This window comes from Squalius cephalus (assembly GCF_949319135.1).
Source record: "Squalius cephalus genome assembly, chromosome: 16".
Lineage (NCBI taxonomy): Eukaryota > Metazoa > Chordata > Actinopteri > Cypriniformes > Leuciscidae > Squalius > Squalius cephalus.
The window spans coordinates 16974414-16993517 of NC_137137.1; the positions used below are offsets into that span (position 1 = coordinate 16974414).

At 36.5% G+C, this 19104-nt stretch overlaps 2 protein-coding genes across 3 annotated transcripts in view; both read left to right on the forward strand.

The window, feature by feature from the left end:
- The window catches only part of LOC307173217 (breakpoint cluster region protein-like), a 44274-nt gene extending 38728 nt beyond the window's left edge, over positions 1 to 5546 (forward strand). For both annotated transcript variants that reach the window (XM_079896163.1, XM_079896164.1), the window contains exons 18-23: positions 260 to 369; positions 1603 to 1742; positions 1857 to 1991; positions 2094 to 2199; positions 3198 to 3360; positions 3485 to 5546. In XM_079896163.1, the coding sequence (XP_079752289.1) occupies positions 260 to 369; positions 1603 to 1742; positions 1857 to 1991; positions 2094 to 2199; positions 3198 to 3360; positions 3485 to 3574 (744 nt within the window). In that variant the 3' untranslated portion in view covers positions 3575 to 5546. The remainder of the gene's footprint in view (positions 1 to 259; positions 370 to 1602; positions 1743 to 1856; positions 1992 to 2093; positions 2200 to 3197; positions 3361 to 3484) is intronic.
- Positions 5547 to 9762: 4216 nt separating this feature from the next.
- specc1la (sperm antigen with calponin homology and coiled-coil domains 1-like a) overlaps positions 9763 to 19104 on the forward strand; it is a 36393-nt gene continuing 27051 nt past the window's right edge. The window contains exon 1 of the mRNA XM_079897790.1: positions 9763 to 10013. The gene's annotated coding sequence lies outside the window, so the exon portion shown is untranslated. The remainder of the gene's footprint in view (positions 10014 to 19104) is intronic.

The window sequence follows — 19104 nt, forward strand, 5'->3', positions numbered from 1 at the left end:
CACACACACACACTACTTGTTATATCTACTTACATCCTCCAATCAATAGTTAACAATCATTTGTCTTCTATAAAGTTTTAGCAGTATGAAGCAATGATGGATTATCTTGGTCATGTGGCTTGATTTTAAGCTGATGGCCACAGCTTACAGTGATTTAATTCTTGATTATATGATAGGTGAGATTGAGCACAGAGCTCTTTTGTTCTCATCAGTGAGATGTTTTTATAAAAAAGTTGTGCACATTCATCACTCTCTCCAGATTGAGGTCAAGCTGTCTATGCGGTTTACCAGCAGAGAGTTCAGTCTGAAGAGGATGCCCTCCAGGAAACAGTCCGGCGTGTTTGGGGTCAAAATCGGGGCCGTCATTAAGTGAGTCAACCTACAGATCAATCTATCCAGTGTATGACTGATATAAATACATTACATAAAGCACAGTATTAATATAATGGATATAATATTGTTTTTTACCAATTTACAAAAAGTTATTAAATTAATAGTGTTTGAATTGTCCAATCACATTAGACTATTCCAGTCATATCAGTAGCCTAATAAAAGCTGTTTTTCTTTACATGGAGCTGGTCTCCTCATGGGGGCTTCCATGTTGTGATCACATGACCAGCCAAACACTGCTTATTTTTACTTTGTATCCCCCTTATTTATAACTGGAAACTTTTATTTTTGAGTAATACTGCATTCACACCACTAGATGTCAGTTTAAGCCAAAAAGGCTAGCGAATGTGCTATTATTTATAAATTAATAAAGTTATATTGTATTGTAAAAGTCAATCATGATTCAATCATAAAAGGAGTCACATTCCACTCACACATCTCTCACTCCAAGAGCAACAACAGACAGATATCAGCCATGTTTCCCATAATTTAGAAGACACAGGGACCCTTCTTAGAGTGTTTTCACAGACCCACCTGACTCAAATGAGGTTTCATAAGAATAAGGAGGGGGAACACTTCCTTTTAATAAAGCTGAGGAAAGGTGGTCTTCGTCAGAAGGGTTTTTAAAAGCAGAAAGGAAAACAGAAAGCAACCCCATTATGGACTTCCTGAGAAACAGGAAGAAATTATTATTAAAGGCAAGGGCTTGCCAAGGGCTTCCCTCAGAGGACTGCAATAAAAACAGGACTGTGGATTTAGGAATTAGACTCTCAGATATGCATTTTTCATACTTTAACAGCAATGCATAAGGGTGAAGTATTGCTCTGTACTAATAGTTGTTTTAAAAAAAAACATGACAGTTTTGGGAGGGATTTATGCTGGACAAAATGTTCATTTTCCCTGGTGGCCTCATTATGATGTTGATATTGGAATGCTCTGTCAGGATAATGCAGATGTAGGTTTAAATATAGGCTGTGAGAACGTGGATACCACAAAGTCATTTTTCCTTTCATAGTGATCAAATAAACAAGCTCTTTGAATATGCTAGGGGTTATTTTACATCCCAGAAATGGGCCAAAAGATTTCCCATAATTTTCTGTGGTCATAGAATTTACAGCTTTAAATACTGCCGACAACCAAAAACAGCGCATATCAACTGAAATATATTTTCCAGATGCTCGTTGTTGACTTGTGCGTGTTTGTTCCTCTCAGACGGGAGCACTCCAAAGTGCCTCTCATTGTGAGACAGTGTGTGGAGGAGATTGAGCGCAGAGGGATGGAAGAAGTGGGCATCTATCGCGTCTCTGGTGTGGCCACAGACATCCAGGCCCTGAAAGCTGCCTTCGATGCCAGTGAGTACTGTAGCACTTCTTGCAGGGATGACCTAAATAAAATGATTAAAATATATTATATATCTAATATCATTTTTGATATGGCTAAAAATGAGAATGTTTGTGACTCAACAGACAATAAAGACGTTTCAGTCATGATGAGTGAGATGGACGTGAATGCCATTGCTGGAACACTGAAGCTTTACTTCAGAGAGCTTCCTGAGCCCCTCTTCACCGATGAACTCTATGCAAATTTCTCTGAAGGCATTGGTTAGTTGAGAGTTTTTCAAGTTATGATAAATAATTGTTTATATTAAACAGTTCACATTAATAATATATTGTCCCCCCCCCCCCCCCCCCCATTTCCTTCAGCGTTGTCGGACAGTGTTGCAAAGGAAAGCTGTATGCTGAACTTGTTGCTCTCACTACCCGAACCAAACCTGCTGACCTTCCTGTTTCTGCTGGACCATCTGAAGAGGTGAAGATTGTCTCATCAGTCAATTTCAATAATGTGATTCCTAAGTGAATGCTTGTAAAATACCGATCCCAATCTAGGAACCATAATATCATAGTAACCACCTAAAACACCCTATCTACTGCATAGCAGTGCACTGTTTTTTTTATGTAATGTAAATTAGGGCTGTCAACAGAATTGAATAATCACAATTGATCTCATAAATGTTACCAGTCTTTAATAAGCAGAAAGACATATTAAACTGAGTGAATAAATTAAATATGTGTATTTTTGTCTTCATGCCGGGTGCAAACTATACGATTTCTAATAGTCCTTTATGACTCTTGCTTGTCAGACTGTATGAACATGATCCCCACTGTAAGCCAAGTCACACTGTAGGATCTCAGTTGTCATTAATGTCAGTCAAGTAAGGGGTGTTAAAAACGGACGCGCACAAGAAGACTCGTCCGGGGTTTTACATCATCAATCACATTTGGTGACTGTGAGCTGCATTTACATGTGGGGTAGAAATGGTGACTAGCAAACAAAAACAATCTTTAGCGTTAATTTTATCATGACTTTACTTAAAAAAAAAAAAAAAAAAACGAAGATTTGTCTGTGGAGGAAGTGGTCATTTTTTTGTTGTTGCCTCACTAATTGCGTCATCGTTTTCTGCGCTCCTATTGGTTTTTGATTTGACGGTTGACGTAGGAGAAGCCACACTGCAGAATTGCGCCTAAAAAATTCTGACAATGCCAGAATTTGAAGAAAAATTTAACGCAATTTTCGTTAATAAGCTGTCGGTGAACATGTCAAACTAGCAGTCAAGGACTTTAGGTTTTGGCCTAGGATCAGAGGAATCTTTTAGGATTCATAGTTTTTTTTGTTTTTTTTTGTGCAAGCAAGCACCATTCACATTTTCTTCAGATCTATTATTACTTGTGTTCTTTGAATAATTTCCAAGAGTCAGATTTGTTTTAGACCTACACTACGACTGAAACGCTCTTCATTGTTTCCCTCAGGGTGGCTGAGAATGAGAGCTTCAACAAGATGTCCTTCCACAATCTCGCCACAGTGTTCGGCCCAACCCTCCTTCGCCCCTCTGAGAAGGACAGTAAAATTCCAGCCAATCCCACACAGCCCATCTCTATGAGTGACAGCTGGTCTTTTGAGGTCATGTCTCAGGTAAGTTCTAGAATACTAGAGTTCTGGTTTTTAACTGTCCGAAATGAGTCATGAACAAAATAATGGTTCTTGTTGATGTATTGGTTGGATCTGTTGGTCAGATTGTTCCTCTTCATCTCTATAGGTCCAGGTATTACTATACTTCCTGCAGCTGGAGACGATCCCTACTCCAGATAGTAAACGTCAGAGTATGCTCTTCTCCACAGAGGTTTGAAGAGAAGCTCCAGGTGCATTATCGTGTGAAATGCCCTGGGAATGAAGTGATTCAGCATGTGACCAATAGAGGGCATCAAAAACCTACTGAAATCTACCAAGCGGAGTGAATTCCCAACTGCATCAGTAGCATTCTGTTGATATTTCTGGAGAAATTCACAGTGAAGAATGACAAGCCAGTCTGAAATCTTCTCATGGACTCACTGTTACAAGCACTTAAAGTTACATTCAACATTCAGGTGATGTTGTTTATTTTCACTGTCATCCATTGTAACTTTTCTGACTGAATGGTGAGTGCCAAGCTTTCTCGTAGGTCATTGGATGGTGAATGTTATTCTTGCGTTTTGTCTTGTTCCTTTCAGCACTGTGGGTTTATAAAGAATTACAAATTCCAGTTTTCCATGACCGTTTTATTTGATCTGACATTTTGCTCACCTATGATTTATGTCTTCCCGTGGCGAGGGCTACGGAACATCTGAACACTCAAATCACGAGGAACACATTTATATGGCCCTTTTCTGATGGATAAAACACAGCGCAGAGAATTCAGATGTGAGATTCTTTAACCAGTGTTTTACTATGGTCAACATAGTAGCGGTCTTAATGGTTCATGACCAAAAAGAAACTATACAGTGGCACAATTATAGTTTCTACCACTCCCAAGATTCCCAAGAAAAAAAATTGTTCGATTTATGAAAACATTTCCCTGTTTTATGCTACATAAATCCACTTAATATTGGATTACTGAGCCTATATTAAAACAATACAGTACACATGGGTAATATCACAAGACATTATAGGACTAGAACACTGAATCTATCAGTGCTTTTCTAAATGGAAACCTCACATAACTTAGAAAACAAACAGTAAAACTAGTTTTAGATCTTTATATCATATAAGGCATTGCATGTTATGCATACATCCTTAACCGTAACTGATGGACTTAATACTGTATATTAAAATGAATATAGGAGTTCTCCATCAGAATAATATCACTGCTACTACACTCCTATTATTGAGCAAAAATTAACTTAATTCAAACACTGTAAATCTTTCTTGTTTAATGGTTTGGGATCTTTTTTTCTCTCTTTTTTTTTTTTTTGCTGTTCACAAAACTTGCAAGCACTTTGCGATCCTGAACAGTGCCAATACCTTGCCCTGTTAAGTGTGTATGTAAATTGTTTAGTTTTTAATGGCTAATGTGCATATATCTGTAATATGTTGTTCAGTACAAAGGAGAGGTTGTGTATTGTTAGGATGTCATGTAACATGCAGGCATGTTGATTTGTTTATGACTTATGTTCCTTTAGAGATTACCTTTAGTTATTGTACGACAAAGAGTCTTTACGCTTGCGTATTTCCTTTAGAGTAAGGAAAACCGAGACATTCCTGTAATTGTGTTGAAGATCATTGCCTTTCTCTGTTCTTATTCCATTGTATGTTCCAGAATCCGCACTTCCTTTATCAAAGTCCTACTGGAATTACAACTATAGCCATTCCTCGCTTTTTCTCCTTTATTTGGTCCATTACACACTGTACTGATGAAGATATTCCTGGCTGCCATTTTACAACCCAGTCTCCATGATGAGGAAATGTTCTGTATATGGATAAGTATTGCACAGTGTGGATTAAGGAGATGAATCACAATAAACTCCTTCATCCTCTTGTTTCCTCGGAGCCGTTGACTGTTCTGTGTGTTTATCTGACCGATGGCCAAGTACATTAAACGTTCCTCAAAAAGAGATAGCATTACTCCCCAGAAGACGTTAGGACACCGCGGTTTGCGTTCAGCATTCCTTCCTCTTCTGAAGCTCTATTGTGAAACGATAGTCTTCGTTTATTGTTTATACTGGACAATACTCAAACTGCACAATGCTACACTTGTACGGCAGATCTGTTTAAGTGTGGTCATAATGTGATTCTGTACAAAGTAGATGAATAATAAACATGATGTTGGTTGAAAAGATAATTGCAAATCCCATGTTTTTGTTGATGTTTTATAAACAATGAACTGACGTAAAATTTACCTAGAATAATAGATAGTTGTAAACACGGTCTTCAGTGTCACATGATCAGAAATTATTCTGATATGCTGATTTGGGGCTCATAAAACATTAATTATTATTGTAAATATTGAAAACAGTTGTGCTGCTTAATATTTTTGTTAAAAAAAAACATAACTTTTCAGGATTCTTTGATGAATTGAAAAGTCAAAAGAACAGCATTTATTTGAAATAGAAATTATAAATGTCTTTACTGTCACTTTTAATGCACCCTTGCTGAATAAAAGTATGAATTTATTTAAATAAGTTTATTTTAATAATTAATTTATTGGGTAACACTTCACAATAAGGTTCATTAGTTAATGTATTAACTAACATGAACTAACCATGAACAATACATTTGTTACAGTATTTATTAATCTTTGTTAATGTTAGTTAATAAAAATACAACTGTTCATTTTTTTTGTTCATGTTAGTTCATTAACTAATGTTAACAAATACAACTTTTGATTTTAATAACGTATTAGAAAATGTTTAAATTAATATTAACTAAGATTAATAAATGCTGAATAAGCATTGTTCATTCTTAGTTCATGTTAAAGGGGTCATGGACTGGATTATTTTATTATTTTATAATGTTTCCTGGGGTGCCCTTATAATGCTATTATGATTTTAACATCAAAAATTGTCATAATTGATAAATAAAAGGCATTTTTCCAAGTCTGATTTTAGCCTCTGATTTGAACGCTCTGTTTTAAGGGGCGTGTCTGCTGTGAGACTTCACTGTAAACGCCCACTGCTGTGATTGGCTGAAATGTTTGCATATGAAATAGCTAGTATTACATGTGGAACTCTCTCTAAAACGTTTACTACGTTTTTACTATCACAGCTATCGAGATTAAGGAATCGTGAAAAGTATTGATCATAATGATCTATTCCCATCACATGAAAGGTTGCAGTGATGAGCATTGAGCAGATGACAGACAGTCTGTTGATCGCGTATGAAAAGATCTTGTCATTGCAATGCAATTTCGGAACTCTTACGAATGCTATCACCAGAGGTGTAAAGTCCAGAGGTCAGAAAGTAAAAATCCTGCCATATATTTATTCCACCCATGAACTCAGCCAGCTGATTTCACTAATAAGTTCCATCTCCTGGCTGAAAAACTGTGCTAATAGCAAATCCAGGTGATTGGAACAATCGGGAACAATAGCTACTGAGGAGTACTTTTACTTTCTGAACCTGGACTTTACACTTCTGGCTTTCACCAAATAACAATGCAAACACAATGTAAATACAGTAAGAGCTTCGTTGTACTGTACATTGTAATTAACAGCGTCATGATTTTGTGATGATTGATTTCAACAAGTTTTGGCAAGTGTCCAGATAAACTTGCGCTGTTTGATTGACAGCTTAGGCAATTGGAAAGGGAGCGTTCTTTGATCGCTTTCTTTATATAATTTAATCACAGTTTAAATAAGATTATTTTCATCCTACTAAGAGAAACGACGTGAAGTTGATTGTTTAATCACTGGCTTGATTTACTGATGCATAAACAGTATTGAACGATATTTTGAGATTTTCATCTGTCTGAACTTGAATAATTACATCAGAAATCACAGATCAGGCATTAGAATAAACATGACTACTTACATGTTTGTGGTGTTGCTGGCAAATCCATATCAAGTCTGTTTGCAAAGCCTGCGCCAAAATTGACCAAATAATCCACAATGAAATACACCGAATACAAACAATTAATGCACTCTAGTATGGCAAGCCGTTTCAGCTTAAATTGTACCCAGCGTTACTCGTCGTATTTGCATTTTTACTAGTAAGAATTAAATTTGAGAGCTCTACAATTCAATTATTACTAGTAGCAATTACAATTAAAGAGCTAATTTAATTATTACTAGTAAAAATTACAATTAGAGAGCTCTCTAATCCAATTATTACTAGTAAGAATTACATTTACAGTAGCCTGGAAATCTAGACGCACCCTAGCGGCAGCAAAAATTATTTTGCAGCCAGGGCAGTCTAGCAACTCTCCATTGACTTTCGAGCTACAAAAACCTAAATTGGGTCAGGCCAATCACATCGTGTATAGAGTAGGCGGGGCGGGCTTAACATAATGACGACAGAGTTGCGACGGTCCCTGCTGCTAACGTTACTTGAAAACAAAGAATGGCGGCTGCTGCTGGAGAACAGTCTTTCGAATCGGCTTTGGCCGCGACTCTGGAGGACTTGGAGTTAAGTTTTTCTTTGAGAAAAGAGCAAAGAACGGCACTTAAGTCATTCTTAAAAAAGGAAGATGTGTTCGTAGTTTTGCCGGCCAGATTCAAAAGTTGAATCTATCATCTAACGTTAGCTCCGCTGTTGGGAAAACGCTCTGGTTGGTTGAAGCGCTGTCCTATTGCGTGCAGAGGGAATTTGAAAGACCACCGTTTATCCCGCCCCTCGGATTGAGACGTGTCTATGGTGAGTTGCCAGACCTAACATCTTGATGTACATTTACAGAGCTCTCTAATCCAATTATTACTAGTAACAATTCCAATTAGAGAGCTCTCTAATTCAGTTGTTACTAGTAAGAATGCAATTGCAGAGCTCTTCAATTCAATTACAGAGCTCTGCAATTATAAATATCTTTAATTAGTTTTTTTACTAGTAAAAATTCAATTAGAGAGCTCTGTAATTGCATTCTTATAGTAAGAATTTAACTGTAGAGCTCTCTAATTGTAATTGTTAGTAATAATTGAATTGTAGAGCTCTCAAATTGGAATTGTTTCTAATAATAATTGAATTAGAGAGCTCTCTAATTGGAATTCTTACTAGTAACAATTCAATTGTAGAGCTCCGTAATTAAAAATGAATGGAAGTCAATGGAGACATATGACTGGTAAAAAATCATTTGTAGAGCTCTCTAATTGGAATTGTTACTAGTAAGAGTTGAATTAGAGAGCTCTGTAAATGTAATTCTTACTAGTAATAATTGAATTAGAGAGCTCTGTAAATGTAATTCTTACTAGTAATAATTGAATTAGAGAGCTCTCTAATTGTAATTTTTACTAGTAATAATTTAATTAGAGAGCTCTCTAATTGTAATTACTACTAGTAGGAATTGAATTGTAGAGCTCTCAAATTGAATTATTACTAGTAAAAATGCAATTACGACGAGTAACACTGGGTACAATTTAAGATAAAACGGCTTGCCATACTCGTGTCACTGTTCACTATCGCTCCAGTGGGCGGGCCAAAGCTGCCATGTGACGTCACAAGTCTCCACTTTTTAGATCCTGTCATTTGCTGGCCTTGGTTTCAATAAAAACAGTTTTTTAAGTTTTAAAATTTACAGGGTATTTTTATAACGAACTCTTAACTGTCAAAGGATCAAGGAACATTTGAATTCTCAGTCTATGACCCCTTTAACTAAGGTAGTTAACTTAGGTTGTTAACTAATGAACCTTATATTCTAAAGTGTTACTACCATTTATTGTAAAAATCCTACTGACCCCAAACTTTTTAACCCTCTTTTCAGTGGCTATTTGTTGAAAAATAAAATGTAATGTTTTAAAGAGTTTTAGGTTTTCTACTTTATATTCAACCTTATTTGTTATTAATTGAAAGACTCAATTAGGCCCTATCATATCAATCAGACTTGTTATAACCCAGAAAGACTTTGACTTGGCTGAATTAAACATCGTTCTGTGTGCTTTGGACAGCATAACAAGAATAAAACATCCATATCCATAAACTTAAGGGTAGTGTATGCTTTGTTTCAACGATGTCAAAGTGTATTATGACTAATGCTGCTGTATCTTCAGCTGCACTTGTGATTCATGCTTATCTGCAAAGACTCATAAAATACAAAGAATCAAGTGAATGATTGCCAAAATTATGAAGAAATAAGTCAGATTAGTAAAGATGATAGATTCAAGATAGAAGGGGATTGGAACAGCACAACGTACACATCTTTGTACATAACTCATATTTTAGGCTACTACTGCTGCAGATTTAGATAGGCCTATATGAATTAGTATGACACGTTAATACAGATAGATATAACTCAGTAACGTTACAATTTGTAAAACAAAAGTTGGTTGTTTTCAGCTAACACAATGAATATTTCATGCTGCACAGCTGTAATACTGAAACACATGTGGTAGGCGGGCGCAGAGTGAGTGAGTGAGTGAGTGAGCGAGTGTGTGTGTGTGTGTGTGACTGGTGATCTGATCTACTGTGTGTTTGTCTACTGTCTGTCAGTCGCGCTGTGTTTGCAGTGGGCAGCCAGCCGTCAGTGTAGCATGAAACGGCTATCTGCCTCTCAGAAACGATGCCACAACTAAAACTCCGGAATACCCTTTGTTATCTACCCTCGAACACTACCAAGAAGATCATCTACCCTGACGGGCGCTTGTACAGACCAAAAGGAGGGAGCCAAGGTAATAAATGAAACATTTATTTCACCTCGCATCCTGTTCAAGTAGCACATCCTGTTAGCATTAGCGGTTAGCCTGTAAACTCACAACCATGCCGTAAACACTGGACTGCAGTGATGAAAGTGGATTTCAGATTGGTCATATTTTTGTGTTTAGCCAGATTTGGTGTTGTTCAGGCTGTTGTGAAACATGTCACGTTTGTATGGATGGTTGTTAGTTCTCGAACTGTACAGTCAAACCCTGTTGGGTCATGGGAATCAATATCTGGTATTTGTCAGATTTATCTGAGAAAAAAAAAAGCTAACGGTGTTTCTAGCTAACGGTTCACTGAAATGTTTGTATTATTAGTATATTCCTTCTTAATTTAATCTAATTTAAAACAGTCATTCAATGTAATGAGTAAACATACAGTTAACGTTAGTGTTTCAAAACCTAGTAAGCTGCCTACTGAGGAACAACAATTAACAGTAACTTACATTATTATGAATGGTAACGTTAGATGCCTTCAAATGTTCAGGTTATATTCGGTATCCTATATTTGATCTTTGACGGGTCAAAACACCAAAACACTTATTATTTTATTAATGAAATTAATGTACTAGTTCTATCAATATTCTTAAATAAATAAATAATAATTATATATATATATATATATATATATATATATATATATATATATATATATATGGCTGACTATTCTCTAAATGCTTATTTTGTATTTCATTTTAACTTCCAAAAGACCTTAGTCAGGGTAGCGCCATATTTAATTTTTGACAGGAATGAAAACGAGGCTGTGAGGAATAGAATACAGTATTCAATGGACGCTAGCCTACTGTTGTTTAACAACATACAATCAGTTCAGCTGACGAAATGTCTTTCCGCAAAAAAAATGTCAGTATTCAAAAACTCCATGAAACAGTTTTGAAAGTTGTTAGTTGTGAAACTTGCGTGATCTAGGACCTTTATACAGTGCGTGGCATTGTAAAGACCACCAGAGGTTTAATTGACATAGTGTATAAAGACTGTCTATGTCCATTTATGCCGGGATAATTGATGCAGAGTGAATTAATTTTGTCAGCTAGGCCTATTTTTATATTTAGTCTTAGTTTTAGTCCTTTGTCTAATGTACTTAATAGTTTTTATCACATTTATTCAACCTTGTCCTGTTTTTGTTTAGTCAAGTTTTAGGCTAGGCCCTGTTTACACCTGACTGGTATTAAGGTGCGTTTTGTTCAATCGGATCACAAGTAGACAAGTAGCCTACACATTCCTGTTTACATCTAGTGTTTTAATCTGTCTCTATTGTCCACTTTCAACCACTGATATCCTGATTTCTTTGAGAGAAGGTTCTATGGGTGGGTAAATCTATGTGTTTTTTCAGATCTTTTGATCTAATTGACAAAATACGCTTGTGCAATTTACATATGAACACGACCAGAGATGATGGAAAAACTACGGAGAGCAGTAGCTTTCGTTTGTGCTCTGATAACCAGAAGATCACGCCAAACGTGGTGAGTGCTTGTTAGTAATCAGGAATAGTGAGAGAACATTGTGCTTGGTACGTTTTTCATCTTGGGTCTCCAGCCGACAAAGTTTAAATCCCACCTGGCTAGCGCGCTTCCCATAGGCTAATGCTTACACATTAGGTCAGTAGGCGGAGAGCAGGTGGTCTTTTGTGGCTGTTGGAATGCATTCGACTACATGAGCATTTACACTACAAAAGCAATCCGGTCCAATGCGTTTTCTACGACCTCTTGAAGTGGTCAAAATTGGACAAGCTTAAAATGTTTTAGACCCCATTTACACCTGTATTTAGCATCGTCCACTTGTGATCCGATCGACCAAAACGCATTTTAAAGGGTTAGTTCACCCAAAAATGAAATTTCATTCCAAACCCGTAAGACCTTCGTTCATCTTCAGAACACAAATGAAGATATTTTTGATGAAATCCGAGAGGTTTCTGAACCAGCCATAGGCAGCAACATCATTCCAACTTTCAAGGCCCAGAAAGGTAGTAAAGACATCGTTAAAATAGTCCATGTGACCACAGTGGTTCAACCTTACTATTATGAAGCGTCGAGAATACTTAATGCGTCGAAAAAAACAAAAAAAAAAACAACCTTTATTCAACAGCTTTTCTATTCCACGTCATTCTCCTATGCTGTTGATGTAGTGTTTAAGATTAGCTAGCCAATAGTGAGGCGGCGTTCTGACGTAGACCCAGGAAGCCCTGCACTGTTTACAATAAAAAGACAGTATTGTCACACAGAGGCAGCTTTAATGTGCATTTATTGTGCATTAAGTGCATTTATTGTGCTACTAAAATCCATCTTTTCAGATCATTTGCGCTTCTTCTGCAGTGTAGAGAGAGCATGTGCATGGTTGCCAGATTGTAAATATTAAGTAAAACACTGGGCTGTAAATTTATAAATTTTAACAGATAAGCTCTGATTGGGGGATTTAATTTAAATACATTTTCACATCTAACAACAGAAAGAATGAAAGCTTGTAGAGGCTTGTCAAGAACAGTCTGTAATATTTAGTTGTCTCTTTTTTTTGATGAAAACAGAGATTTTGGTCAAGTTTTTATTTTTAAAACTGTTTTAATCTAGTCTTTTTTGTCTACGATATTGCATGTTGATATAGTCACAGTTATCGTTTAATGACGTCGGTGTCATCTTGTCTTGGTCATGAAAAAAAAGGTCGTCAATAAAAAAAATTCATCATAGATTTCGTTAAGAAAATTAGCACTGCCTCACAGTGATTTTGATGCAGAGCAAGACATTTTCATTCACTTTCCTTTCCGTTTGTGGAAAAATGTCGTCTTCTCAAATTATTTATCACAACTGCAATTGTGTACAGGGAAAGAGACTTATGCAATAAGAATTACAGCCTGTTTGGGCCGCTCTCGATCCTTGGCTTCAGCAGGGCAGTCATCCCAAGTGAAAAAGTTGGAGTTCTTGGAGGCCATCCTCTTAAGATCTAATAAACCACCAAAAAGGCCTCCAAACAAAACACATTCCTGGAGCTGAAGCAGTGGGAGGGTTTCTGTTGCAATGTGTGTATGTTCACATATAGGAAAACTGAAGGCCTGCTGAGATGTTTCAAAATGTGTGTGGGGAAAAAGATGTTTCCTCTATCAGTATGTTCTTTCTGAGTATCATAATAACCCTTTCTGTATTTGTCAAGTTCAATGGTGGTTTATGTTTGTGTATTAAATATTTCTCTCAAATATCTGTGAATGTGATTTCAAAATGATTGGTGTTTTGGGAAGATGTGTGTTGGGATGCTTCCACAACTAAAGGAAGGGCTCACTAATTGTATTGCGTTTGAAGATTACCAACAGATGTTTTGTTGGCGCAACAGATGTGTTGTTTTGATGGAGCAAGATGTTGTTCAGACATTTCACAGCGTTTGAAGTTCTTGTGCAATTGGTAGCGTTTCAGATAAAAGATGAAGTGGAATATAGGGATTTCAGTAGCTGAACTCTGACTGAATTGTGTCTGCTTTTTTAAACCTTCTCCAAAGGTTTTTGGGCGGTAACTTTAATTTTTCTGGAAGGAAGTTAATATTTATTTCATACTTTTATTTAGCAAGGACTTATTAAATTGATCTAAAGTTACTGTAAATACATGTATAATGTTACTAAAAGGACCAAGGCTATTTCAAATAAATGCTTTTCTTTTGAACTTCCTATTCTTAAAAAAATATGGCTCTTAGTTTTCACTGAAATATTAACCAGCACAACTGTTTTCAACATTTATAATAAGAAATGTTTTTTAAGCACCAGATCAGCATATTATAATGATTTATGAAGGATCATGTGACACTGAAGACTGGAGTAATGATGCTGAAAAGTAATGATGCCAAAAAAATGCAAGTGAATTTGAACTGCTAGCCAGAAAGTGTTATCCACGTTGTGGATGTGCTCTTCCCATAATGCTTTGAAACACGGGCAACTAAAGCACAAAGAATTCACAACATTCAATTATAATGTAAATGGAAGATTGGTGCTGCACATCTTGCACTAAACTGTATTTTCATCCAATTTATCAAATGATTCCAGACATCTGCATATTTTCCAAGACATGATGAGAAATTATTTTAATTTACACAGGCCAACTGACGAGAAAAAAAATAACAAGCTTGGATTACTAATAGTATCATCAATGTTTTTGAAAAGGACATCTAAAAGGAATTCAACTGTCTCAAAAAACCCAATCGTAGTCAATAATGTCGGGCATTGCCGTTTGAGCTGACGCTGAAGAGTGAATGAACACCGGTAAATTGAAACACTTTGCTAGTGTTGGTTAAGTCAACCAAACACATCCTACATGAGATTAATCGGATATATAGCCTACAACATAGAAGTAATATATCTGCACAAAAGGAAAGGATGTGAATGCGCACGTAAACTTGCGTGCTTGTCTGAATGTGTAACTCCCGTCGTGGATGCACTCTTCCCGTAACAAAAATGCTGAAACACAGCCAACTAAGCACAAATTATTATTCATAACATTATAATGTTATGTGTAGCCTATGGCAGATTGGTGCTGTACATCTTTCACCTGTATTTTCATTATCATTGATAATGATCCCAACACACATCTTCCCATATCAGTGATTCCAGGCATCACTGAACACTTTCAAATCTATAGTTTCACTTCATTTCGCCGCTCTGGGCGGCATGCTGTCCTAATGCTAACCAATCAGACCTCAGCTACCGCCAAAAATGGCGCAATAACCAATCAGAAATAAAATGTAATATAATTTTTTAAAGTCACGACTATCGTGATAATTTTTTTCATGATCAATCGTCGATGTCACATCCGGGTACTCCATAGACAGTAAAATAAATGGACACAGCGACCCCATTGAGTTCAACAGAGAAAAGTGAAGTCAATTAGAAGCACTCACTTCCTGATGGCTGAGCGTGCTGCGCAGACTCAAACTGAGCTTGACGACGTAGATGTGAGGTGAGCAACCTGTCTGTCTTCTAGTAGCTGTGCCAAGAGAAATCTGAATCATTCCCTTCCGAAACTTGCAGAGACGGAGAGTGTGAGTAGGAGGTGTCCATGAGCTTGGAGCACGAGAAACTTTTGCTAAGTATTCTGATTAATTATTTTGTCATTTTGCCTCCACGTCCCCCCGATTGCCCGCGAGCTTCTCCTCCTGTCCATACGGTAATTTCTCTACTGTGCGACAGAGAGTCGCGAAAAGAGTCAGAAAAGAGAGTCCGAAAACTGTTTCTACGGGGCCATAACGTAAGATACAAGGTAATGGAGGCTTTTATACATTTTCGTGTTTCTTTAGAAATAAATAATGGACAAATAGAGTCTTTAAACGCCTCAGATGTAAAGTTATTCGCTGTCAAAGTGACGCAAAAATGAATGGGAGTCAATGGAATGCTAACAGCAGGTGATGGTCTGATAATCAATGGCGGCGCCCGGGCCCCCCTGGGGTACTTGAGGACTCGTGCACAACCCTACTACAAAACGTAACAAAACCGCAGCCAGTCAGAACAGTGAAGGTGATACTTGTTGTTGTACTGTAATGTCATGTGTAGCAGGGTTTTGGACCAATCTGTTTTCACAGTGGGCGGAGTTACTCAGCACAGTGCGGCATAGGCTGAATAGAAACCAAGTGATTTGCAAAATGTAGATAGATGAGAAAATTATTATCATTTACAGCTTTATCACCTCACACCTGGTTAAGACCCCATTTGCAAAAGATTCCAGCGCCAAACAATTTTTCTGTCCATGATAAAAATGAAACTGCTGCAAAATTACAGTCAATCAGAACAATAAAGACAAGTTCTCCCTGAAAACTAAAACTAAGAACCAATAGTTGGTAATTTCTGTTGTATTTTCCGGACAGTTGTGGAACTTCAGGGATTTTTCATATAACGTCCAATGAACCGCTCCTCATCTGTGTTTGATGTTTTATTCATGAGGAGCAGGATTTTCATCCAATAAGTTTTTGGGGTTGCCAGGGCTTTTTTCACGTACCTAAAGTGACTGTGTTCTGGTTTGAAATACTAGCATCACTGACTCACAGAATAAAAATATTGTATATTATTATAAATTTTTATCACAGTAAACACCTCAGCGTATTCCCACTCTCGGTTTCCACAAGGCTACCCAAACACAAACGGCCTGACTGCACCGGGCAGCACTCCAAAACCCTCATCACGCTCTGATGAAGAGGACTAAACAAATAGTGCCATCCCAGTGCTCCTGTAACTAACTCCACTGAGGCACACATTTCCAAAGAGAAAGAACAAAGAGTCCAAACAAAGATAGACACAGGAGTCAATTTTCAGCACATTGACACCATTTTTTGGCCATTTTGGCTGTGATTGCCTGGTCACTGAAAGGCCGAAACAATTATTATTGTGAATCGGAGCAAATGCTTTTATCCAAGTTTGAAATAAAGAACCAGTTATTATTCAGAAGAGCGAGGAGCCTCAGTTCATGCCACGTGTGTCTTTTTAATAGGCCGGGTCCACAGTGTTATGATGACCTCATCGTAGTAATAAATCATATGTGAGCATTACACATGCAGCGCACACCTAATAATGTGACCTCATCCTGCACAGTCCTGACAGCAAATGATGTCACGGTCAAGAGGTAAAGAGAGCATATAAAAAAAGTTTAGCCCCACATATGCTTCCTGTTATTTCGTTCAGGCCTTGAAACCTTGGCCTACTATAATAGATGTATTTAGCTATCAGTATGTGATACACTCTGCAGAGGAGTGTTAAACCATTCATCTGTTTCTTTGTATGTGTGCAAAGGTCTCTGCCATGACTCATATTCGAGGGATTGGTGGGTTGTGTTAGTGTTGAGTCTCTGTCAGCACCTTTTAATGCTCACTCTATAGCAGGGGTCAGCTTGAAGTCAAATCTGGGAGCCGCACTGTACTTACTCATAAAACTGATTTCTGCCATAGCTTAACATTTATGTTTACAGTAAATCATTTAGCTGAATGGATTATTTTGGGAATGGGATGGTGCTCAAGCATGAAATGTAACATTTTTGCAGAGTCACGGTGGCTGGCGAATGACCAATTTTACTAGTCACTAAGATTTTTTACCAGAAATTAATACTTTTATTTGGCAAGGACACTTTAAATTGATCAAAAAAGAAAGGAAAGATGTTTATAATGTTACAATAGATTTATTTTTCTAATTAAATTATTAAATAAAGTAGAAAACAGTGATTTTAAATTGTAATAATATTTCACAATATTACTGTTTTTACTGTATTTTTGATCAAATAAATGCAGCCTTGGTGAGCATAAGAGACTTCTTTCAAAATCATTACAAAATCGTACCGAACACAACTTTTAAACAGTACTGTGTACATGAAATATTTATTTATATAGATCACCAGACTCCAACACGATATTATTGCAATTTTTAATAGTATTGTATCAATGATAGTCAGAGATATTGCCGATAGCTGCTGCCTTTGACGATATCAAGACGATAATTTGCTCTTTTTTATCATTGTATTAAATTAATATTATTATTATCAGGCTTGTATTATTATTATTATATTAATGTTAAAATTCAATTAATTTGCCTTCCCTTATTTCATAATGACATCACCACATAACTGCACTTGTGACACCGGCACGCATGTATGAGGATTGAGGACTCAATGAAAATGTTTTTAAAACAGACTACAAATTTGCATTGTGATCTATTCACAAATTGTCAAGAATGCTTATTATAAAAGATTGCATCATTCTTTTAGCCAAGGCGAAAACAGCATCTTTGTTCGTTTCGCCTTAACAGTCTTTAGGTCCGAACAGAACGCCGCACAAATCAGTCATGAAAATCAAAAGCAGCTTCAAACACAGACTTAAAAAACAACTTGTTTAACAAGAAATATTGATTCTTCACTCTCTTTTTTTTTAAATTTATGGTTCACAAGAGAAATATGAAGGCAATAAATTAAGATTTGAGACCGTTGTCAGCTTATAGATTCATCTCGTCGTTAATGCAGCGACAGATGCCAAAGCTCGGCCAGTTTTTGTTTTCACTTTCAGGGAATAATTGACTGTGGTTTGAGACTCCTTCACAAGTAACTCTCATGCAAACCTTTTAGGTGAAATATTTCTATACGACGTGACATTTATCTTTATCGCCAACTCAATCTTTGCTCACAAAAAGATTATCATTCTCCACGATTAAAAAACAAAGTAAATAATTAACTAAATAAATAATGATCAAATAGCCTAAGTAAACTATTGTAAGTATTTTAAGCAAGTATTTTAAATATTCTTCATCACCCTCTCATGCATGTATCATTTATTTTTTTTCTCCCCTAAGTTATTTATATATATAAAAAAAGTACACAGCTGGCTGGTGGTAGATGTTTAGTTTGCATTAGTTTCACATGTGAGACAGCCATCATGGTCAACAGATGGCAAGCATGAAATCCAGGAAGTTTTCTGCTGGGAAAAGAAGGACGAGCAAAATGCATAACAAGCCAACACAACATTTTCCTTAGTCACGATTAATCCAGGTATTGTTAAAAGAAGTGAGTCTTTAGTCAGTGCCTGAAGATTGGGTGGGATTCTGCTGTTCTGTTGTGGAAGTGGGGTGTGAAAGGTGAGAACTGTTAAGCGCTTATTCGTCTTGTCATGTTAAGGGTGTGTTATGGATGGTCTAAGGGGTGAGTCATTATTCTTGAGGTTACCAGATGTAGAAGATGATTGTCTGTTAATTGGTTTGTATGCCAGGACAAGTGTTTTATTTGACTTGATCATTGCAGGCATGTACATGGCATGACTAAAATAAATTTTGGATAATAATTTTTTTAATGGAATGTACTGTAATGTATTTCTGTATAAAATAACATATTTAATATAATATTATACTGTTAATTAGTGTTCATTTTGTCAGCTATTTTTTTAATTAGTCTTAGTCCTGCGTCAAATGTATTTTTTAGTTTTTATCATATTTAGTCAACCTTGTCCTGTTTTTGATTAGCCAAGTTTTAGTCAACTAAATCTTCATCACATCACAAATATTTTGCTCAAAATTATAATCACAACGACTGTTGTCATTTGAGAAATTAATTTT